The 25,521-nt window shown below is 38.5% G+C and overlaps 1 protein-coding gene across 1 annotated transcript; it reads left to right on the top strand.

Moving 5' to 3' along the window:
- The first annotated feature begins 3,742 nt into the window (after nucleotides 1-3,742).
- Nucleotides 3,743-25,509, top strand: LOC130910766 (importin subunit alpha-7). Its single transcript, XM_057828320.1, has 14 exons — nucleotides 3,743-3,902; nucleotides 10,449-10,585; nucleotides 10,668-10,760; nucleotides 10,874-10,973; nucleotides 11,049-11,143; nucleotides 14,930-15,061; nucleotides 15,146-15,234; nucleotides 15,302-15,401; nucleotides 17,075-17,238; nucleotides 17,311-17,389; nucleotides 17,476-17,601; nucleotides 17,685-17,812; nucleotides 20,398-20,582; nucleotides 22,376-25,509. Exons 1-14 carry the CDS (start codon nucleotides 3,887-3,889, stop codon nucleotides 22,561-22,563), a joined length of 1,632 nt encoding a protein of 543 aa, XP_057684303.1. The 5' UTR covers nucleotides 3,743-3,886; the 3' UTR covers nucleotides 22,564-25,509.
- The last annotated feature ends 12 nt before the right edge of the window (nucleotides 25,510-25,521 follow it).

Raw genomic sequence — 25,521 nt, forward strand, 5'->3', positions numbered from 1 at the left:
AGTTACCTGAGTGTTTTATGCCATATATAATAGGGGTGATAATTAATATTTATATTTTCAATAGTGTAGTTATAATAGATAAAATCAATTTGAAAAAAATATCAGTTCAGGTTAAGGTGGACCTGGAAAAAAACACCAAAAATCGAACCATGATATAATTAACAGTCAGCGTATTGAATTCCACTACATTGTGTAAGTATCCCTCATGGTATCCATACTATGTTGAGGTCAGTCGTATGATATATAGTTGCAGGGAGTGAAAAACAGTAGTCCATACATGTCTGTGTTGTATTGAGCGATCCTCTAGCTTAGATATTGATTGATTGTTTAAATTTGAATGAGGGCTTGGGGAATAGGCTAATGATGAGTAGGGGAAAGTACATCAGAACAGCCTCCATTCCCCATGCACTTCATTTGAAAGGCCTCAGTGATGCTTCTTGTCTTCGGTCTTATGACTCCATCCACAAGAGTTGACATTGATTAATGTGTAACCTTTGTTGCTCGGCCGTGTATGATATGCCTCAGCAAGCCTTGAAATGAGAAAAAGACTAAGAAGTGGCAAAGCAGGTTGTGGTACATCGACGGAGATGGCTCAAGTTGGATGAATTTTAGCCCAAAAACTGCAGTTTGGATCAACGCGTAGTGTTTGCTGTCAGAAGAAATGGCAATCGTAGGAAAGTATCTCAAGTCACTTGGTGTTGCTGATCACTTGACCTCCCACTTCTCCCTTCCTCGCAAAAACCTTTACTCTTGCCTTTTTATTTGTGCAACATTGCCCCCTGTTGTCAATGTCTAGACTGCCCATGTTATGGAGGACGAGATGCATGGTAATAAAGCATAGCAATTTAGAAGCAGCTGCTCCAGGCAAATTAACCACGCGTGAGCAATAATGTGTTTTTATGTTTGATTTGTGGATTTGGGTTGAACATGAAATCATATGTCAGCTTGACATGTTCCATGCCCATTAACGAGATGTTTTAAAGGGCTTTCTGGAATTAATACATGTATTAAATGAGTGTCTGCTTGGTAATATTTATTTGTGGATGTAATTGATATACAGTATTTCATGTTGTAAACGTGACCCTTTTGCTCTCGGCTCCATGTTAGGTTATCAATACACTTTTCCTCCTCACCATCACCTTTTGTTGAGGAGCATTCTGAGAGCAGACCTATGCATATGAATAGACCTCTGTGACCTTTCACCCTTTTTGCATCATAGCACCTACCATGCAGATTTTAGATAAATCAATTAATCTATTATCAATTTATCACGAAATTCCTTTTCTGACCTCTGTGAGCTTTCACCTTTTTTGTGTCGTAGCACCTACCACGCAAATTTTAGATAAATAAATTAATCTATTATCACTTTATCACGAAATTCTTTTTCTGACCTCTTACATTTCACCTTTGACCTCAGTATTTCAAAATTTTAATCACCTGTTTCATTTCATATTACAAACATCTTGCAAATTTGACAATAATCCCTTTATTCATTCTTGAGTTATCCTGAACACATCTGCAGAAGTGAAAACATAACCTCTGGCTTCTGCAGGTTTGACCTACTGGCTGAGATGATGTAAAAAGGGAACGCATATGTGGTCGTGTGTGAGGTACTCTATGAGAGCTTTTGAACATTTTTTTCCCTACAGATAGTTTTGTATTTCAATAATACAAATGCATTAACTGATTTAGTATCTTCGGTGTTTTCACTTGATGAAAATAGATTTAAATTTAATATACATGTATTAAGCGAGAACTAAATTTTATTCATAGAGCAACCACTTTAGTGCAACTTCAGTATTTTTCATATCATATTTTAGTCAAATATTGTAATATTTTACCACTATTTGATTTTTTTTTTATCTAAAGAGAGTCATTAATCATACGGATTAGGCATGTGCCGATTACCGGTTTTAAGGTATATTAAACCCAGATATATCAAAGTAACACATTTTAGAGCTGTAATAGCGTACCGCACGAATGCTGTTTTTAGACTGTGATGTCACCATCGTAAAGCGGAAGTGGGTCAACATAGTAGCGCCCTCGCATACAACCCATGTTAGTACTGCTTGTTTTCTGCCGGTAATCTTTCAAAAAAGAACATGCCGAGTGAACACTGCTGCTATGGAACTTGTAGAAACGACTCCATTACGTTACATACATTATTAACCATTACGACATATGAAAGATGTTTTCTTCATAGTCCGTTTTCCAAAGCCAAAAAAGAGGAAAAAACTGATCAACTTGTGTGGACGTCCAAAATTAAAGCCAGCAAGGAGAAGCCAATCATATATCATATGCAGTAAACATTTTGTTGGGGGCCATGGTCCTACAGAGGACGAAGACGTAAGCCATTTTGATATTTTTACCTATTTTTTTGCGTTTTGTCGTGCTGCTTCTGTCTGACAATGAATGACCTGAAAAAAATTAAAATGGTCTCTGACTGCCACTGTTGTTATCTTTTCTGTTGTAAAAAAAAAACATTAAAAAAAAAAAAAAAAACTTTAGTAAGGGTGAAGTGTAAATAAATTATACAATTAAGATTTGTTATTAATGAAAAAATTAAAAGTGTTCGTTGGCTGTCACTGAGTAGCATTTGCAATTGCAACACAAAAATAGCTATGTAAATTAGCCCCAAGAACGGTCAGAGACATAAGACAACCAGAGGATATAATATATAAGAAAGACAGGGCATATGGTGGTAAAGGATAGATTGCTCAAACAGTAGAATGTCATTGTCAGTGGAGTAAGGCAATGCTCACAAGAAAAAGGTGTCGATAAGAAAGCTACCTCTGGATCAGGTCGGCTCTTTTTCCCGTCTCTTTCAGCCCTCGACACTCAAGCCATCTCTTTAACTGAACACTTGTATGTGAATTTGACACCAGGGACATCATTTTCGGACAGAATTGGTAGGTTTAGCTCAGTAAACATCTTGTTCATACACTATTTACATGCATTTAGCATTAGGGACAAACACGAGCTTGACCCGCCTAGCAACAGTTGCTCACGCCATGAATATTAATGAGCAAAAGTGACGTTTTGCGTGCCGTATGCCATTGCAATACTGTGAAACCGTGATTTTTTTTTTCTTTTTGGCTTAAGGTTATCATACCGTCAGAATATCATACCGGCACATGCCTAGTGTAAGGTACTCCCTCTCTCTGAGAGCTTTTGAACATTTTTTCCCCTGCAGATTTTTTTTTTGTATTTCAATAATACAAATGCACTAGTTGATTTAGCACTTTATGTGTTTTCACTTGATGAAATTAGTTTTTAAATTCAATATAAATTTGTTAAGCGAAAACTTAATTTTTATTTATAGAGCAACCGCTTTATAGTGCACCTTCTATAATTTTTTCATATCATATTTTAGTCAAATATTGTCATATTTTTCAACCACTATTGGTCATCATTAGTCATATGGATGTGTAAAAATGGAAAAATATAGCTGAAGATGATTACAGTTGAGTTTAAATAAATCTCCAGCAGATGTCGCTGTCGCTTTTGAACGGGATTTGCATGCGAATCTATGTCTCGCGTGATTTTGTGGGAATTAAGACTATAGCCGCAATGTCAAATTTTGTTTTGTTTTGTTTTGTTTTTTTTCATGAACGACCTTTGAAAATGAACACCTTTTAATAAAACTCAAAGACAATGTCTATAATTATTGAGTTAGCAAACAAAATATGGCAACGTGATTTTAAAAGGCGTAAAAAGGTTGCCTACTTTGGCGCTGGTGGCAGGAAGTAGTCATCATCTCAATGGTTCCGCCTCCGGCAGACATATTGCTGCGTTTACTGTAGCAAATTATTTCATATAGCAAAAAGAAAAGGTAGAAAGTTTTCTACATTTCTTTCGGGTACACTGCGCCATACGCTGAAACCATATGGAGAACACAATGGGTAAGTTTTTCCCGAACACCAGCGTGATCCAGACGTACGCTGACTTGGACTTAATGCTAAATCGTCGGGGTGGTGTGGTGAAAATGTCATTCCGCACTTTCTAACTAAACTAAGACACTTTTGATGACTTAAATAATTGTACCAGTATCTTAAACTTTTAGCGTTTGTCATAAATATATACGTACGTCAGCAGTTTGATAAAGCGCAGCAGCTCAGACTTGGCTTAGCTAACATTACGATAGCACCCTCGGTTCTCACAAATGTGTTAAATAAACACAAATTATATAATTCGGTGTCGATGAAAGTAGGCTTTTGTCAATGTGAGATATTTTAAGTGTTCAATATTTCAAACGTTTGCTGACATAAGGCTTGCCAAGCCACTTCTTCAACTAAGTTGTTCGTATGACGCCCAGAGTGACTTCACATGCTTAACAATCAATTAACTTTACCTTCCAAAAGGCCACATCTCGTCTCTAAAGCAAAACGCAATTTAAATTGAGTTACGAGTAGAACACTGTTTAAAATGAGATCGGTAAATATTTTGACATTGACGCAATTAATAATAATATTGATAATTAGAGCTGGGAATCTTTGGGCACCTAACGATTCGATTACGATTCAGAGGCTCCGATTCGATTATAAAACGATTATTGATGCCCCCCCCCCCCCTCTTTTTTTTTTTTTTTTTTTTTTTTTTTTTTTTTTAATTAAATGTTTTGTACATTAGTTCCAAAATTGTTCAAAAATCCTCTCAGGCTAAACCAAACTACTACTTCAGTGTGAAGTTAACATATAGCAGTAAACAAATATACAAAAATAACAGTAAATAAAAAACTCCAGTCCCCATTCTGTAACAGCAGCTTTAAACTACATTCAATTAATTTAATGTTGTGAATCAACTGTTAAAGTTGTTAAAATTGCTCCTGTTATTCCATAATTTCCCTTTTGTCTACTTTCGACATGTGAAAGTTTTAAAACTATTTTAAAGATAGATTCAAGTCAATATTTTACCGATTTAGGAGTATTTTAGATAAAAAGTTAATTAGGTTTGCTTGGAAGGCTCGCTACAACAGCCTTGCAGGGAAGTGTACTGCTTTAAGATGGCGGCCGTTTACTAACGCCCGCATCTAGCTTTTTGTAGATGTGCTGCTCACGCTACCGAATCAATGGTGCATCTAGTCCTATATAAATGACATCTACCATTACATTATGTGGATGACGTACTTTATAGCAACTTTTCGGCAGCAGTCAGGTATGTTGTGTTTTTTTATCTCGTGGCATGAGTTGAGCTAGAGCCGTGAGTTGAGCATTGGCATTACCCGAGGGGCCGGGTAATGAGAAGCATGATGTTTAGCTACTCTCGCTGCGTTCTTCCTCGTTGCGCCCCAAAGACCGCGCGGCGCGCTGAGTGTGTTATACTTCCGCTTTACTTGGCATATTTCAATAATCGGAATTTGGATGTTTGTGAATCGTTCTCGAATCTTCCACGGCCGAATCGCGAATAATCTAAGAATCGGAAATTTTGCACACCTCTATTGATAATACATTTTATTTGAAGCCACCTTTCTGGCCCTCAAGGTCGCTGGACAATCATTTAAAAAAACAAAAAGACTGAAAACAGTAAAAATAATAATAATTAAGTATAGAACGTTTAAGGAAAATTAAAAGTACTAAAGAGATGTTAAAAAAATAAAAAAATAAAAAATACTAATGAATACAAATAATTAGCAGAAAATTAAAACACAAAGAAATTAGGGATTATTATGGATAGGCGAGTCTGAACAGGTGAGTTTTGAGTTTGGATTGAAAAAGGGGGAATGAATCTGTGTTGCTGAGGTCGTGTGGTAGTGAATTCCAAAGCTGGGGAGCCAAGCGGCTTGATGTTCTGCTCCCAATGGTGCTGAGGCGAGTAGGGGTGTGACAAAATATTGAATTGGTGATATAACGTGATACTTTGTATCCCAAAAGGTTATCAATGTGCTCCTGCCAAGAATCAAAGTATCGTTTTAAAAAGGGGTCAATATCTAAAAATATAAAATAAAAAGGAACCAACAAGTTGCTACCAAAATCTTCCACAATAATAGTGTCTCCGTTAACTTGGCTAAGGCTGCATTGACTGTGCACGATCCATTTAGACTGTGGGTTTTCAGGGCATTTACAAGTCACTTGCGGTTCATTTTAGGGCATTTATAGGTCCTTTCCTGTTGAGTTTGAGTCACTGCCTATTCATTTGGGTGATTCCCAGGTCACTTCCATAAAATACCCCAAAATCAACAGGAACTAACTGAAAATCAGCAGGTAAATTACCTTAAATGGCCCAAAATTACCTCATTGCCTGGCATTGGCTGCCACTGACGGCCATAGACATTCAATCCTTTTGAAGTGGGAGGGATGGCAGCGAATGAAAATTCGTTCATTCGCTGCCACCCTCCCATTTCAAACGGATTGGACGTCTACCAGTTTTAAAATCACTCCAATTCACAGCAGAAGCTTGTTTTTCTGTTTATTAGCTCTTGGTCAAAAAAGTCATTCTAGGATATTCGACAAATGTATCGATAATCGTTGTATCGCCATATTGTCAGATCATCGTTATCGTGAGCTTTGTATCGCATATCGTATCGTGAGGTACCAAGAGGTTCCCACTCCTCGAGGCGAGCGGGGCGGGGGGACAAACGGGTGTATGGAGGTGGAGGATCTGAGGTCACGGGAGGGAGTTGTTGCATGGAGGAGGTCGGACTGGTATGACGGGGCAAGGTTGTGGATGGCCTTGAATGTGAGGAAAACTGGATGCGAAAGTGGACCGGTAGCAAATGGAGCTGGCGGAGGACTTGAGTAATGTGGTGGATGAATGGGGTAGGGGTTATGATTCGAGCGGTTGAATTCTGGACCGTTTGGAGTTTATAGAGGGTCTTTTGAGGGAGGGCAAAGAGGAGCAGTAATCCAGGCGGAAAATGACAAGGTGAACTAACAAGATGCATTTCAAATTTGAACTTTTTAAGATTCAGTCTGATGGTACTGTGTTCACATGCAAATCAGGTGAAGTGTGAAGGAATTACATTTTATTAAGGGTTTAACGGTATATGTATTTGTATTGAACCGTTTCGGTACATGGTGCTCTGTTCAGAACGGAGGCGTACCGAACGAGTTTCTGACATAATGTAACCCTTACTTTTCGAGGCTGTGAGTCGATCGGGTTAGTTTCTTTGTGTAGATTATATTTACTCCGTCTTCTCTACTATAATGAGGACCAACACGGGAGGACAGTATAACCCTGAAACATTAACGGCGCGACAACGTGGCCGCCGCGAGAATGCAGTGAAACGCGGGCGTTAAAGTCAATCGTCCAATGCACACCAGTCGCAGTGCGGCCGCGTGTTAGACACATCCCAGAAGCCACTCAACACGACGCACGTGAAAAGAATGGCAGAGTTTATTATTTGACGCGAGACGCGACCCTCCTGTGTCAATACTCCCTACCGGTAGCTAGGACCGGGCAGACCGGAAGTCATTCGCGTAAAAATACGGTGGATCCGGTCGATTTTCAAACTAATATGCAATCGTAACCCACTTTTTGAGTCCATCAAATCTCTTGAGTGGTAGATCGGGGCACAGTTGACTTGTCTTTGTTGATTTACTGCTGTCTTCTCTGCTATAATAATAACCAACACGTGTTCAATACAAAACCCTCCTACCACAACAAAACAAGTAGGAACTAATATTTACATAGGAACTAAAGTTATACAACATAAAATATACAATATAAATGAATACTACATCATATTTGTAAAATATAAACGCATATTAAAATAAATTAGAGCCCATTTAAATAAAATAAATTGAAATGAGCTAAACTACCTGTAATTAAATAATACGAATAATACCACAGATCCTGCTTACACAATTAAATGTATTAATTTCTGTGTGGCGCTTTACCTTGAGAAAATCCACCAATAAAGCTTTTGAAAACCGTTCATAAGGAAAGAAATGATTCATTGAGGCATTTTATTTGTAAAATACATGTTAAAATCTTTGTCTTTGGGAATGCTTTTCTCGATGCTTTTTTCTTCTTTCTTTCAGAAAGAAAGCTGACCAATACGCGGGGTCTGAAAGGCAAATTGTTGTTGGATTATCTTTAAATACCTGATACTCTTTGAGCAGAATTCTAAAAAAGACTTTAAAAAGTAAAACACATTCAAAATATTAAAATTATAATAACTATGGCTAACAAATTAAGGTATTTTTGGGAGGTATATAATTCAAAAAGGGAACCGTACCTTTCAGTGATAATACAGGCAGCCTGAAGAAATTTATTTTTTCACTTAACTTTATTCTAAAGGGCTGTTTAAATGGTGACGCTGCAACACCAAGACGCAACAATTGTGTTGCGGAATGGTCTCAGCTTTACATGGTCACGGCAAAGATGGAAACTTTTCATTCCGACCTCCAAAGCGGAACGATTCGAACGCGGGGATTTGCTCCGCAACCATATGAAAGGAACGGCTTTAATTTACGGTCTTTATAATATTTTATTTCAAATTTATTTTATGTTTGCATTGTGTGTGTTTTGAAGCAAAAGAAAAAAACTGCCTAGACGCATTGCTTCAAGTGGGCGGGAATGTTGTCTTCCGGGCTGAGGAGGTTGTTGTCAAGAAAGTGCATCATTGGCTGTTGCCTTGTTAAACTGCACTGCCACCTAGGGCCTGGCATGAATAATACATTGTTTTCACGTGGAATTGTGACATTGCTGGAATGGAGACTGAACCATGTAAACGGAAACATGAAGTTTGTCAGATACTCGTATTCTTATTGCACCACCATGTAAACGGCCACTTAGATTTACAGTAACATTATATAAATATACAAAAAACAATTATGACATGAAATAAAAAGAAAGAAAGAAAGAAATAGAGTAAAAAGAAATAAAAAGAAATCCCTCAACATTGAAGTGAACTTATGAAGTGCAGCCTTGACTATATGTGCAACTTGGCCACTTAGAGGCAGCCCTTTGCAGAGAAGCTTTGGCATAGTTTCTTTTGAGAGATGACTCACTAATTAAGTCATAATGGAGATAAATCAATATACATAAGAAAAACGATTATACAATCATAATTGTGAAACAGAAAGTATAACAGTAACTAGAGGTGTGCAAAATTTCTGATTCTTAGATTATTCGCGATTCGGCCGTGGAAGATTCGAGAACGATTCACAAACATCCAAATTCCGATTATTGAAATATGCCAAGTAAAGCAGAAGTACGACACACTCAGCGCGCCGCGCGGTCTTCGGTACGCAATTAGGGACGGAGCGAGAGTAGCTAAACATCATGCTTCTCATTACCCGGCCCCTCGGGTAACGCCAATGCTCAACTCACGGCTCTAGCTCAACTCATGCCACGAGATAAAAAAACACAACAACATACCTGACTGCTGCCGAAAAGCTGCTACAAGCCACATTATGTTACAGTAGATATCATTTATATAGGACTAGATGCAGTATAGCTTCGGTATCGTTACCAGCACATCTACAAAAAACTAGATGCGGGCGTTAGTAACGGCCGCCATCTTAAAGCAGGACACTTCCCTGCAAGGCTGTTGTTGCGAACCTTCCAAGCGAACCTAATTAACTTTTTATCTAAAATACTCCTAAATCGGTAAAATATTGACTTGAATCTATCTTTAAAATAGTTTTAAAACTTTCACATGTTGAAAGTAGACAAAAGAGAAATTATGGAATAACAGGAGCAATTTTAACAACTTTAACGGTTGATTCACAACATTAAATTAATTGAAAGTAGTTTAAAGCTGCTGATATAGAATGGGGACTGGAGTTTTTTATTTACTGTTATTTTTGTATATTTGTTTACTGCTATATGTTAACTTGATACTGAAATAGTAGTTTGGTTTATCGAATCGGAGCCTCTGAATCGTAATCGAATCGTTAGGTGCCCAAAGATTCCCAGCTCTAACAGTAACTGCCTTCATTTGCCGCCAGTTCAAACAGGTTTATCCCAGCTCTTTGTAACCATGCACTAAACATTGGTTCTGTAAACAGATTAAACCCCACAATGTCCCAGTATGCCATGTGCATTGTCAGTTGTGAATGACAGTATTTTACAAATCCATTGTGGTGCTGTAAGCCAACCTTGCAATTGTTCTAACACTTTTTGTCCAATCGTGATTGCACGTTTTGGAAGTGAATTCCCTTAAACTATTATAAGACCTCAATGTGCACAACTTTAGTATTGGCACCATTTTGACTGCTGGCAGTGCACTCGGAAATCTCACTTTGTCTTGCGTGGGCAGCGTTTTATGCAAACTCTGCGATTTAACTCTACAGACTTTTGTTCTGTGTATGCGTGTGCATTTGGGTGGGTGTGTATTTTTAGACTCTGCTTTCCACTCACAGCCAACTAGTTTGTTCAAGGCCTTTTTATATCCAGGCCTATTTACATGTGCTTTCATCATGATATCCTGTAATTGCAGATGCATCAAGTTTGTCCTCATCATGCTACCAAAGTCATTTTTTTCCTAATTTGTGGTCCAACAGAGCCGTCAGCTAGTCCGGCCAAGGATAATAACTACAGGATGAACCGCTACAAGAACAAAGCGTTGAACCCTGAAGAGATGAGGCGCAGGAGAGAAGAGGAAGGCATCCAGCTTAGGAAACAAAAACGGGAACAACAGGTAACCCCATACTTCATCTTTTAAAACGTCCATATCTAAAATACTCTTTTGTGAGAGCTGTCTCCTTTTTTTTCTTCAAAAGCTTTGCAAACGGAGGAATGTGGATGTCCTCACTGAGGAGGAAGCAATGTTGGAGAGCCCTCTAGTGGACTCGCAGCTCAGTTTACCAGTCACGGTAAGTCTTGGCTCCTTTAGCCTAAAATTCTTGTTTTCTATCATCAGGGTGGTAGATAAAGGTGAATGAAGTCTCATGAGAGAATGTGTGCATATGTCTGCATGTTGTTGCAGGAAGGAGTCATCACTAGAGATATGGTGGAGATGCTTTTCTCAGAGGACCCTGAGCTTCAACTGGCCACAACGCAAAAGTTCAGGAAACTCCTCTCTAAAGGTATTGTGCTGGTTGTGGGACGTCACAATGAGGGAAACAGAGAATTTCAGATCCTATTTCCTGTGCTGATTTCAGAGCCTAACCCACCAATTGATGAGGTCATAAACACAAGCGGAGTCGTCGAGAGATTTGTGCAATTCCTCAAGATGAGCAGCAACTGCACTCTACAGGTTAGTGTGAATTGGTGAATGCCATAACAAAGGCTTAATAAAGTAATGTACAGTAGTACATCGACACACGATCTTTTCGACATCCGACGTAAAATTGTTGATTCAGCTCAAGCTGTGAGCAGACGCACTCCTCTGAGCTCCCAAGAGCAACTTATCTCAACCGATAAGCACTCAGGGCCAACTCAGGGCCAGCAAGCTCGACTCCCAGTATGGCTCCAAAGAATTTGAAACCTGGAGACTTGGATGAAATAAAATCCTGATAAGCATATGCTTCCTCCCGTCTGCCTTTGTCTTCTTCCTCGGCTCCTTCGGGCAAATCATATCACATTTTGTAATTGTCAATGATACCGATGATGATGACAATAAATTAGGGCTGTCAAAATTATTGCGTTAACGCGCGGTAATTAATTTTTTTAATTAATCACGTTAAAATATTTGACGCAATTAACGCACATGTCCCGCTCAGACAGTATTCTGCCTTTTGGTAAGTTTTACAGCAAGGCCTTTTGTGCTGTCTAACAGCGAACTCTTGTGGTCGCTTTGCGACATGGTTTATTTTTTTCTTGCCAGTTCAATATGGCTGCACGACGTCTCGGGCTGACGCCTACGTTGTAATGTTGTGCTTATATGATCCTTGGACAAGATTTGTCCGTAAGTATGGTTGTTGTAAAGAATGTACATATTATGTTAGTAAGCGAAATGTTCTATTTTTTGTATGAGACGCTTTTTGTTTATGTTTAGTGAACCTGTATGGTGTGCTAAGCTAATGTTGTTGCTAATGCAATGCTTGTGTCCTTTTTTTTTTTTTTTTTTTTTTTTTTTTTTTTTTTTGTAGTTTTACGACGGTCTAAAGAGGACAATGGTTTAAGGCTATTTTATTAATAAATCAGATGAAAAAGGAAGAAGTCTGATTATTAAGGCGTCGTTCACTAGCTGTCTAGCTTTGGGAAAAAGTAGACGCTTCGGAGTGAGGACAGCATAGACAGATTTAAATGACAATAGAGTGAAATGCGCACTACAGTCCTTATGTACCGTATGTTGAATGTACAGTGGGGAGAACAAGTATTTGATACCCAAATACTTGTTCTCCCCACTGTATATATCCATCTTGTGTCTTATCTTTCCATTCCAACAATTTATTTTACAGAATATATATATATTTTACAGAAAAATATGGCATATTTTATAGATGGTTTGAATTGCGATTAGTTACGATTAATTAATTTTTAAGCTGTAATTAACTCGATTAAAATTTTTAATCGTTTGACAGCCCTACAATAAATATTTCATTCAGTCATTCATTCATTCAAAATTTGACTCGCTATTTTTTTCTACATCCGACGACATGCTCGAAATATGACGACATGACAGCACTGCAAATGAATGCACGGCGGATTTTCTTGTGTGAGAAATCAAGTCAGGTTTCAAAAAAGTGGGTACAGTTGGTGAAACAAGGAAAAAAGTGATCCTTACCTTTGAAAGATGTAAATTATAGAAAATATGAGCATGGGGTACACATCCGTGAACTGGCTCAACAATCCAGCTCCACGGTCCTCTTCCGACCACAGTTCGCCGGTCTTTATAAGTTAACCCTTTAACACCGAACGTGTCGGCAGCGCCGCATTTACGCATAGCGTCTTTGAAGCATTGTCACGCTGTAATTACGTCACCCATGTGCCTCTGGTTGGTCTCATTTGAAAGTGCGGAAGTTGATGTCCACACCATTTTTTATTTGAAGTCAGTCGACCAAGAAAAATGGGAGATAATGTCATTTGAGTTTTATAGTTTTATTGCACTAATAAATATGCATTAAAACGCTGCATAGACCATGTATCTATCTCCATATTTCCATCATTTCTTGTCCTATTTCAAAACCGAAAGCGGCACAAAAGACTACATATCCCAAAAGCCGTTGTGATGTCAAGAAGGACGAACCGAATGTGATCATTTTTAATAAATTTCCAAGCGAGGCGCCAACTAACGAAAGGGAGGCATGCCAAGCAAGCAACGGCCGGTTGGTTTGGGCGAGCGACTTTGAAACGTGCAGAATGAATCTAAAACTACATTTAGCGCAAGCTAATGCATTATTGCATTAACTCAAGAAGATGAGCCGTATTTGTCGTTGTTTTCTTTGGATGACTCTGCGTCTCGGCGAGTAGAAGTGACAGCAACGCGCAAACGGCGTAAGAGTAGGCTGTGTGACGTTGTGTGTGACGCAGCTCCGTGACCTGTTCAAGAAGAAGCTTTAATGAGTGCGCAAAAAATAAAACTTTATCGGGTCGGATGCCTGAATTTTTTTTTTTTTTTTTTTTTTTTTAAACCTGTCCTGTTCAGCTGTTTGACACAGAGAATGGAAGTCTAAGTGCCCGGATTCTGAACAGTTTTAATGTTTCACATGGAGAGTCTGACATACTCCTATTGTGATCCTTCAAAATACCTTTTTATTATGACAAAGCAGCGAACAGGAAGGGATTATGGGGGGGACAGAAGAAAAGAAATACAAGAGAAGAAAGAAAAGAAACACATAAACAACAACAAGAAATACATTGAACATCTAAACTAGTTACTAATATGCTGGTGCTATCGTCAGCGAGATGATGCCTGAAAATTTTTAATTGAACTGAATTACTTGTCAATATTTTTTAAAATACTTTTTTTCAATGTTATATATTTTTTTTCTTCACTATAATCTTTTCTATTTTTTAGATGTGTGTTCGAGAAGCTTGATTGCATGTACGTAGTTTTGATAATGTGATGGGTACAACACCTAACTTCAGAGATATCCTCCAAACCCTTTTTGTTGGATGATATATATAATTTTTTTTCTCACTATTTTGCACTGTATATAACTTGTTTTGACCATAGTATGTGTCAAGGCCAAAAACGCCTATGACAATACTTGTAGTTTGTGTTGAATTGACAAACATAAAATTATTCAATCTTATTTTTTTCTATTAAATGTTTATCCTAACAAGTTGAATAAATATTATCAAGCTTCAAAACGGTTGGTCGAGCATGTTTGGTTGTCAATGGGACATCAACATTACAAATTTTGAAAAAAGATTTTGGAATTTTTTTGTCTTTTTGGGTCCAAAATGTAGATTATAATTGGTGAAGAAAGCAACAGTTTGGACATGAAGTTCAAGGTGTCCTGAAAAAGGGACTCAACTTGGCCATTGTAAACATTTTTTTTTTTTTAAATATAAAGGCAACATCAAATGCATGCAAATTCGGCCAAAATAGGCTTAGGTGTTAAAGGGTTAAGTTGACAACTATTATTGTGGTGACATCACCAAGGAAATCGCCAGCTTCGTCACGTTTTTATCATTTATTTTAAAACTTATCTCACACAAAATTCAATTGTCCGCCGCAGTTGACTGTGCTCTTAAGAAAACGAAAGTATTATCTCTACCGCACCGACCTATCTCACTGTGACGCTAGCCCCACGGTGCATTCAGGTACAGCAAAAAGTGTCCGCCACATTAGAATCCGATTCGTTACATTATTTACAGAAATAATAATAATTATCATTATTATAATATTCTGATTTTTATTTATAACTTATTTGTTTTGCTATGTTTAATTGCCATTTGTAATAGTATTAGCAGTATTTATTAAGGATTTAGTGTAGGTTTTTGGGCTGTGGAACGAATTGATAATGTATTCCTATGGGAAAATCCTGCTTGACATACAACCATTTCGAATTACAAACAAGGTCCTGGAACGAATTAACTTTGTATATTGAGGTACCACTGTATTTATTTGCATTTTACTGCGCCTTTGCAGTTCGAAGCCGCTTGGGCGCTGACCAACATTGCATCAGGCACGTCCATGCAGACCAAGACGGTCATAGAAGCCGGCGCTGTGCCTATCTTCATAGAGCTCCTAAATTCAGACTTTGAGGATGTGCAGGAGCAGGTAACGTGTGTGTTGTGGAATGTGGAGTCATATTAGTGTCCTTATGGTAACATTTTTCCCCCAAAAATGTTTTTTGTCTTTCAGGCTGTGTGGGCTTTGGGGAATATTGCAGGAGACAGTGCCTTGTGCAGGGACTATGTGTTGAACTGCAACATCCTTCCACCTGTGTTAATGTAAATGTATTCTTTATCCAAACTGTCAAGTGTATGTACTAATATTTACACAGTTTTTTTTCTGCAGGCTTCTGACTAAATCCACTAGACTTACAATGACCAGGAATGCTGTGTGGGCCCTGTCTAATCTCTGCAGGGGAAAAAACCCTCCACCTACCTTTGAAAAGGTTATTGAAGATTTTGAGTAAACCTGCTGGACAATGTATATTGTTGTGTATCATACTGAAAGGCGGATAATGTTTGTATCTATTTTTTATTTATTTATTTATTTTTTAAGCCTTAACATGTCAAAAATTAAATAGCGTAACATTGCGTTTGTGCCGTGTAATTACTAGGGTTGGGAATCTCTGGCATAAAGCCGATTCGATATGTATCTAGATACACAGGTTACGATTCTATTAAAAAAAAACGATACATTTTTAAGGCCGAGCGATTCGATACAGTTTAAGAACGATACGGTTCGATACAGAGTGAAAACGATACGATAGTAAACATTTGTTGTGTGTGTTCGTACAGAATTTTAAAAATATAAAAAAGACCACATTTTTTAATAGCAAAATTAAACAATAAAATTTCATACCAATGTTATGTTTTATTTTTTTATGAGAAAAACTCCAAGTGACAGGCAACAATAAAGTGCAGTAATTTAATTACTCTATTTCCTGGTGTTTTGTACACAATAGGTAAGTAATTTAAGTGCAAACTGTCAACGTAAACATATTACAAGCAAAAAATATTATATGCAGCAGCTCTTGAAAAAAAAGAATTAAACCTGTTAGTGTTATCATAAATAAATAATAAATTATGCTTTACCACTGGTATAACTGGGGGAATAAAAACATGGCATTTTAGACAGACAGGTCTCTGTAATCATTACTTTAACCTTATACACAGCAAAGTCATTCACTTATGCCTGTGCTTCCACTTTTTTTTTTTTATTCCTCATCACTGTCTACAGTGGGGAGAGCAAGTATTTGATACACTGCCAATGGTTTTCCCATTGACTGTGTATCAAATACTTGTTCTCCCCACTGTATATCTCTTTTGAAGGGCAGATTTTTCTTGCGGAAGATCAACTGATCCACATGTTCATGTTTAAACAGACTGCGTTTCGTGGAAACAATATCTCCAGTAGATCGTGCTGCCCTTTCCACCATTTTAGTGGGTTATTTTTCAGGGTTAAAAACTCACGATCTCTATATCACTTCACACTAGCTCTGTCCCATGCGAACAGATCTGGCTGCCTTCGTCACTTCAAAGTCCGACTTTTGTTTTCATGGGTGCGTTGAAAATCAATCGCTGCACGTCGCTGGCGTGGTGTGCAAACTGTCCATTGTTTTAGCATGTTGCTTCGTTGCCACTACTAGTTTCGTTTTGGGCTGTCAAGAAAACACTATGGAGCGTGCATTACAGTGGTTTTATAAGCTCTCACGTTGTTATGACACGCCCATGACGATCGGGTAATGACAGCTACTACTAGCGGTTCTGCCAAAATGAATGGGAAGTTGAGGCAACCACAGCGGCGGTCACAATCTAAGTGCGCTGTGTGGTGAATGACACAAGCGCAGCATGTGAGGTAAAAGCTAAATTATTATCATATTAAGCAATGGATTGAACTTGGCATTAGAAGCCGATTCTTGTGTTCGCGATAGCCGAATTCTATCTACTATCGGTTCATTGAATATTTAATGGCTAATTACTGTCAAATGGTAAGTTTACTATCGATACAGCTGTATATCTCACCTGTAAAACCGAATATCCGGTCGTATCGGTTTATCGTTCTCAAGCTTAGTAATTACGTAGTCAGTTATGGCCCCGATTCCAAATCTTTTCTGCCTAGGTGTCTCCCTGTCTCCCGGTGCTGTCCAGACTTCTATTTAGCAGTGACCCAGACTTGCTGGCAGACGCCTGCTGGGCACTGTCCTACCTCTCTGACGGCCCCAATGAAAAAATCCAGGCTGTCATCGACTCCGGTGTCTGCAGACGACTCATAGAACTGCTAATGTAAGTCTGTGTCCCTGCAATTCCCACTGGTGCTATTCCTGGCCTACTGTTTTTAAAACCTCGTGGTTGTAGGCACACGGACTACAAGGTGGCCTCCCCTGCCTTGAGAGCTGTAGGAAATATTGTGACCGGAGATGACATACAGACACAGGTGAGCGTTTTTGTGAATGGGTTCACATTGAAAGTGAATCAATCAAAACAGCTTTTTTAATGAAAGGTTTGACCATTTGTGTGCAGGTAGTGTTAAACTGCTCCGCCCTGCCTTGTCTCCTGCACCTACTGAGTAGTGCCAAAGAGTCCATTCGCAAAGAAGCATGCTGGACCATCTCTAACATCACAGCCGGGAACCGAGCACAGATACAGGTGGGATGAGGCCATGGAACCCTTGTCTCTTGGTGATTCTAGTCCTTCCTCAGTCTTGATTTTTTTTTTTTTCTCTCTTACAGACCGTTATCGACGCGAACATTTTTCCAGTACTGATTGAAATTCTACAAAAAGCAGAGTTCAGGACTAGGAAGGAGGCCGCCTGGGCGATCTCCAATGCCACTTCTGGAGGGACTCCTGAACAGATCAGGTCGAGACTGATTTTAACTAGAGATGGACCGATTTTCTATTTGGAAATTTGACGTATATCAGTATCGGCTTTTTTTTTTTTTTTTTTTTTTTTTTTTTTGACCGACAGATACGAAAGAAATCTATTTAAAACTGGGTTATTTTGGCTCAGATTAGGGCTGGGCGATATGGCCTAAAGTACATATCACGGTAAATTGAGCAGATTTACCACGATATCGATAAATGACAATAAATTCGCCCAAGTGGACTGTTATATAATTTGAAAATCTGAATCAATACATGAAATACGAATTAAGTTTCTCGTTGATTTATTTACCAGCTTTCAAATTAACAATTGTACATGCAGTCTAAACATTAAGTATATAAAAAGTTCTTCTAAACAATAAGAATCAATGTATGAACATTTATAACAGTTTGTATGACTTGAACAATATATACATTATAAAAATCAATACGATTGTGAAAACATGTAGTTGTAACACAAATGATTTACAGCTTGAACAGTACACTTCAGACAGACAACTTATTGTTAAAGGCTGCTGTGACATAATTACTCAACACAAGTGTTTACTTCCAGGTTTAGTGTCTCTCCCCCCAACCCCAGAGCATTTTTTAATACATGCACCCACCACACAGACAAACACATTAAAGCCACATTGCTCCTATGCCATTGAAACATTTAAGATCTTATGATGGCAGTAATGACACAGAATAAAGCAAGCACATACAGAAAAATAGCTGTGGCCATTAAACGGTCATATTATAGGCTTCGCTGTTGGATTATACTTTATGCTGAATTTTTTACCATCATAGAAGCCATCAGAGAAATCGCACTCACACACACACACACACACACACACACACACACACACACACACACACACACAGATACAAAATAATGCGACATACTGATTGGTAGATGCAGTCCGTGCCCAATCCCCTCATTTATTTCAGCCGTTTCAACAAGGTTAGAGCCACTATCAGACTCCATCACGTTCATTTGTAGCGTTAGCCGCTAGCATTAGCCTGTGGGCTGGCTACCAGTAGAAAGCACTGAAAGCACCCTTTCCTGAAATCGTGAGAACCAGGGAGGACAGCGAGGGAAAGCCCGTCTGGAGGCTGCCAAGAGTCTACTTAATGTTGGGTGAAAGTTTTGGTAAGCTCCCTTAAGCCCCACTCATCACGTTTGCTTGTAGAGTTAGCCACTAGCGTTAGCCTACCAGGCTTCTGTTTGATTTCCTGATAACCACTTGACTTCCTACGTAGGAACGCTGACTGCTTTCTTAAAGGGGAATGAACATAGCCGAACAACGCAGTGAAAGCGGGATGAAAAGATGACGTTTTCGTGTTTTTATTGAATGACTGAATTTACCGACATGATCAAAATTATGTCTGTCATCGTGAAGAATTTCGCTAACAGATACCGCCCAGCTCTTGCTCAGATGCAGCCGCACCTCTCTTCTGCCTGCTGTCTCCTGCACTAGTATTCACCCCATCCTTTTATTGGTTAAATGCTAAATGGAGTTAAACTTGTATTGTGCCTTTCCAGCCCTCAAAGCATTTCACACAAGGACGTAGGTTTGCATAAGGATTGTAGGAACTACCAACTTTTCAGGATGCTCAAATTGTTCCCACCAACTTTTAAGCAACCTTACTTGCATTATATAAAGAGTTCAGTCATATAGGTAATTTAGATTGTCTTCCCATATGTTGTGATGATACGTCCTGCAACAAAGACACACATACTCACACAGCTGACAGATTCATGTCGACAACATGCCACCTCCGGCGACCCATTCAGGGAGGGGAGATATTAGAGGTTGGTTTTTTTGTTTGTTTGTTTTTTGTTTTCTCGGCCAGCAGCAGCCACTGTAAGTCATTTAAAAAGAAGTCAATGTTATGGAAGTGATTTGCTACTGAAAGTCCGACCTGCATCAGAGTTGGCATAACATTAAACTTGCTAAACTGCAAATGTACTGCGGTCAGGCCAGCTTTCACAAGGAACAACGAAGTCGAGCTAGCCGTCCCTCATTTGGATCATTGTTTGCATTATGTGCATTACTATAATATCGTCCCTACCAATGTTGAGACCAAACCTACGCCCTAGGCGTCACACTATATCTTCATCTACCTACTGGTGACGCAGCAGCACAAGCAACGTGGGATTTAGTATCTTGCTCAGGGATAATCAGACAAGGTCATCAGGCCTTTCTTTTCTGTGGAAAAAGTTCAGAGAGCTATTTATTTCACCTTTTATTCAACTTTATAAGTATGTATCTGAGTCTAGAAAATCCAGGCACTTCTGGAGCTATGATTTTATGTTTGTGTGATACAATAAACATGCTTTACGCATTTCAATTAAGTTCAGTATTTGCATTCTTCAATCTTTTTAAGCCAATTTTTACACTTTTACTGCAAATGAATATCTGCTCCAAAAATGGATTATCGGCCCCTCTAACTACTAATGATCTGTATCAGTCCTTAAAACCCATATCGGTCAATCTCTTAATTTTAACTGTTTTAGTTTGTTGCTTTCAATTGCGAACATACTTGTACACTCATTATTGTTGTGTGTCTTCTCTTTAGGTATCTGGTGAACCTGGGCTGCATCAAACCGCTGTGTGACCTGCTCACAGTGATGGACTCAAAGATCGTCCAGGTAGCCCTCAACGGCCTCGAGAATATCCTGAGGCTGGGCGAGCAGGAAGCCAAGCAGGAAAATCACGCCACGGGCATCAATCCGTACTGCAGCCTCATCGAAGAAGCTTACGGTAATAGTTAGGGCTGCGGCGATCGAGTATTTTAGTAATCGAGTAATCGACTGAAAATTCTATCGATTAATTGATTAATCGGATAAAACATTTTTTTTTTTTTTTTTTGGGTAAAGAGCAATTATAAATATACATGAAAAAACAAGACTTCATCTAATATTGAACCTTTTTCAGTCAATCAATGTCTTTATTTTCGATGTACATTGTTGAAAACAGCCAACAGTTGCATCTCAGATGTACTCTCGGATCATAGAAGCACTGCCTCGCATCGAAGTCATCTGCCTTAGGTGATCTATTTTCTGCTTGAATTCCTTAAGCTGAGTCCGATGGCTGGCTGGATCCCTGGTGGCCATTATTCTTGCTTCATCATGCTTTTATGCCTTTGGCGTAATCACCTGTCACTCAAACATGTTGGAAGTAGCGACAAAGTTGGATCTTTGTGTCAAAATGATTCAATCAGAACTTTTTCTACTTAAAAAAAAAAGTGCGTTCTTTAAGTACTTCAAATAAAAAATGAGTTCAAAACTTTTTGCTCTCCAAAAAGTGACACTTTGATAAAAAAATACATATATATTTCAAATTTAAAAAATTATTTTGAAATGTACTGTATATATTTTTTTTTATTGGAAGGGCAATTTTATTTGCAAATGATTTTATCTTTGATTGAAAATAGTTTTTTTTTGTTGTTGTTGTTGTTTTTTTTTTTTTTTTTTTTTTTTTTTTTTTTTTTTTATTTAAGCAACGTTTTTTGGGATTGAATGATTTAGACACAAATGTCCTACCCATAAAATGGCCCAAACAAAAAAGGATTGCTTCAATCAAAGAAAAGTTTAAATGAAAAATTAAGTGTTCAAATGCAAATTTCTGAGTCTCAAATATTTTTTCGCATTCAAAACCTTTTTTCCATGATTGAATTTTTTTCAAGTAATTTTTCTTTTGTTTGTTTGAAGAAACTTATTATTTGATTAAATACGAAAGACACAAATGTCTTAGTCAAAATGTGGCCTAATGCAAAGCTACATTACTTCAATCAAAAAAGTTGTTTCAATAAAAAAAAAAAAAAAAACTTCATTAAAAAGGAAAAAATTCAAAGAAAAATAATTTCAAATGCATTTTTTTGAGTTTCAAATTTATATTTGCATTCAAACACTTTTTATTTTTCTTTTATTTTTTATGAAGTGCCTTTTTTATTGAAAATATATATTTTGATTGAAGCGACTTTGTTTTTGATTGAATAATAAAGACACATACCTACCTCCATAGAAACCTAGCTCTCCGCAGGGCTAATGTTACGTGGGCGAGTGACAGCGAGCGACATCTTATTAGCGATGAAAAGTCTACTGCTTTAAGATGGCGGGTTTTTACCAACGCTGCTCAGTCTGTCATTTCGCATCTAGTTCTACACAGATGTGATATCTATGAGACTCATCAGATGCTACCTGCTACTACCGTAGCATCATGCGGGGGTAGTTTTTAGCAACGTCGGCGTAGGTTGTAGCAGCTGTTGGCTGCAGTAAGGGGTTTTTTTTTTTTTTTTTTTTCTAATTGCTTCATCCTCTACGCACGTGACGTCAGCACGTTGTCCCGCATTAAAAGAAGTCCGGGCAAAACGTGATGCTTATAGCTGGCAAAATTAAACGATTCCTTAAGGTGAATAAAATTACTTGGACCAGTTTTTAAACTAGAGTTGCTCAAGTATTCGTTTCAGCTCTAGTAATAGTCTCTGTTGCAAAAATGCTGTCGGGTAATTTTCTACAATACAATTGTGTCAACTTAATATCTCTTTCATTCAGGTCTGGACAAGATTGAGTTCCTGCAGAGTCACGAGAACCAGGAAATCTATCAGAAGGCCTTTGACCTGATCGAGCATTATTTCGGAGTAGAGGAAGAAGACAGCAGCCTGGTGCCCCAGGTAGATCAAGAAAACCAGCAGTTCCTCTTCCCACAGCAGGAGGCACCCATGGAGGGCTTCCAACTATGAGGAGGTTCATGTGGATCAGTTTGATTGAGGAGGAGGCGCTGTTTCTTGATGTCATGCCTCCAGTTTTCTTTCGCCATACCCCGAATAAAAGCACGCGCACACTTTTCTGCCACTTGCTTTGGAAATCTCTCCATGGCAGGCATGCCGATTTGGAGACATTTTAATTTCCAATCCTATTTTTGAGGAAAGACGCCCACCTCCTTCCTTTATGTCAGCCCGACATCCTGACTGTGCAACTAAACAAATGTACTTAAAAGTATGTTTTGCTATTTTTTTTTTGTTCCCCCCCCAAATTACATTTATTTTTTTGTGGAGAGCACTTCTCCAATTGGCTGAGGGAGGGAATCTATCTAATCCACTGCGATTCTAATCACCGACTAACAAGTGTGGGTTTTTTTTTTTTTTTTTTTTTTTATGTTTGAATTGAAATATTTTTTGTATGGGCAAGTAGGAAAAAATGTCAAAAGTTCAGGGTTCCTGCTGGTGGTTTAGTTAGCGTTCAAAACGTCCGCCGTGTGCTGTGTTATTAATAGAATTACGTTTGAATTACAAAGAGATCTAACATTGAAAAATCTGGGGGTGGTGGCTGCAGTAAAAGTAAATTTCTATATTTAGATCAGCGTATATTTGCAGTAAGGCGACAATTCCGAGCTCTGCCTCCCAGCTGCATGTGTTCGCATGGTTTTGCGGCTGTCTGCACATCCCGGGCATCACTCACACAGCAGGAAGCAGTTATAATCGTCTAGTGGTGGTGTCCTGTGCTATATAGTGCTAGTGGATGTATAGCTCTTTTTAAGGCGTTCTGCGTCACTAGTTGAAACAGCGACGGATTTGCATGGTTCTCGTGTAACCCCAGCTGTGACGTAGCCCCTTGGCACGGGATGTCTCGGACAGCACACCATTCAATGTGTAGTCCCATTGGGGTTTTTTTTTTCTTTCTTGGAATTGATTATGATGTTCCGGTATTTGTTTGCACCGCACACACACTTGCATACAACACCCGCAAACACTGCACGTCACACAGATGAGTGGCTGCAAGCAGACTTGGAAGAAAAGTTTCCTTTGACTGTCAGACTTTAGTTACAACTTTGGCTGTCCTTTTGTGTTTTTGACAATTTTGCACTTATGTCAGAAACTATAATGTTATATTAAGGCCACACTGAAAAACAAGGATATGAGGATTATACAGTTGTTTGCCTAAGATTAATATATTCTGGGTTCACGTTTACTATGTGGAGTTGCCGCCTTTTTTCGTGCTTTTGTAGGTTTTCCTCTGGTATTTCGTAACCCCACATTCCAGAAACATGAACGTCACTGGATTACGTCCAGCACAATCGAGACGCTGAGGGAATGCACTATTGGAAAATTCATTATTAAATGCAGTTAGCAATCTTGACTTTTTTTTTTTGCATTCGAAATTTTCTAATTTAACTTTTTATGTGGCCCTTGCACTCCTTGACAAAGCACAGAACGTTTATATGGAGCAATTGGACAGTGTAAATTAAGGAATCACGATATTAGTCTAGAAATTTACCTTCAATCTAGTACAGTAAAATTGCCATGCACCCAAGGACAGTTGGAAACTTACTTAGCCGCTGCTTGTAGCCACAGCGACTTTTGGATGGTTTAAATGAACGGGGTAAATGCCGGCACGGCGGTCCGGCATGTAGAAGTAGCACCGGGAACGTGTGATGTTTTGACTGAGCGGCACTGTGTGAGGAAGAGCTTGCGTGACTCTGTGACTTCTTCCCCAATCGGAGTCCTAGGGCTTCAGCGTTCTGTGGACAGACAAGGACTATCCAATGCTAGTGATTGTCTTTTCATTTACAAATAGCACCACTCAGTCCATCGCGGACTCTTTTTGAGCTGTTCTTTACAGAGCCTGTGTGCTCTTTTGAAAAAATGGAAAACAGAGGTGGGAAATTTTAAGACGCTAAAACAAATTTGGGAAAAGAAAAAGCTATAAAGCAAATTTCCCACTTCTGCTGTTGAAAGCACATCAATAATGGAGCAAAAACAGCTTTCTGTACCTACGTATGAGCAGGAATTATATAAAAAAAAGTATAATTTTATGACAATTACTCTGCACTGTGTGTGCAAGGAATTGTTAAGCGAGGAAAAAAACTAGCAGGAATATTTATTGATATTCTTCAAAACTGCACTCCTTCTCACAAAAGTGCCAATCTGACCAACAAAGACTGGATATTCTTGTGTCTTTGACCTCTATTTTTTTTCTTTTTATATATATAAATATAGAAATATATCTTTTATTTACTTGAATGTGCACGCATACTGTGCAAAAACATTGCTGCTCTTTTGTTTTCCTTACCTTTTTTAAAGTTATTTTTCCGTTGTTAAAAAAAAAAAAAAAAAAAAGGTAGCTTTCCATTCTGCGGGCGCCTGATTAACAAGTCCGTTTTTGTGATTTTGACGGATTTGACTGGCTAGCTCCAGCTACTCTTTCCCCTTACTATTACAGTCTGCGAATTGGTTTCATTGTGCACGTATTCAAGCTGCGGGAAATTATTTTCATGTGGCTGTCTATGTGTGTGGTGACCCTGCACATGAAGAATTTCAGGTACCGTTAAGTTTACCAAAGTTCCTTTCCCCGAAATCGAAGGCTGTGATGTTTCCATTCAAAGTCCCTCTTGTTTCTGATCGACTCCCATTCACTGTCAAGGGAGTCAGACAAATCCCCAATTTACTAGACTGCAATAAATGTCCAAAAATCAGACACTCTGGAGAAAAGCATTACTTCTGCTCATACTTGACATTTTTTTCTACGCTGAGAAACATCTGACATCGAGATTATATGGCGATTTATATTGGAACAGGGGTGGGGAACCTACAGCATGTGAGCGACATATGAGCATTTGTTACAAAAGCCCCAAAATATGCTCAGTAGGAATAGTAAAAAAAAAAAAAAAAAAAAATTGTTCCACGGTGCATCATATGTCT

The sequence above is a fragment of the Corythoichthys intestinalis genome, chromosome 22, assembly GCF_030265065.1.
Source record: "Corythoichthys intestinalis isolate RoL2023-P3 chromosome 22, ASM3026506v1, whole genome shotgun sequence".
In the NCBI taxonomy this organism is placed as follows: Eukaryota; Metazoa; Chordata; class Actinopteri; order Syngnathiformes; family Syngnathidae; genus Corythoichthys; species Corythoichthys intestinalis.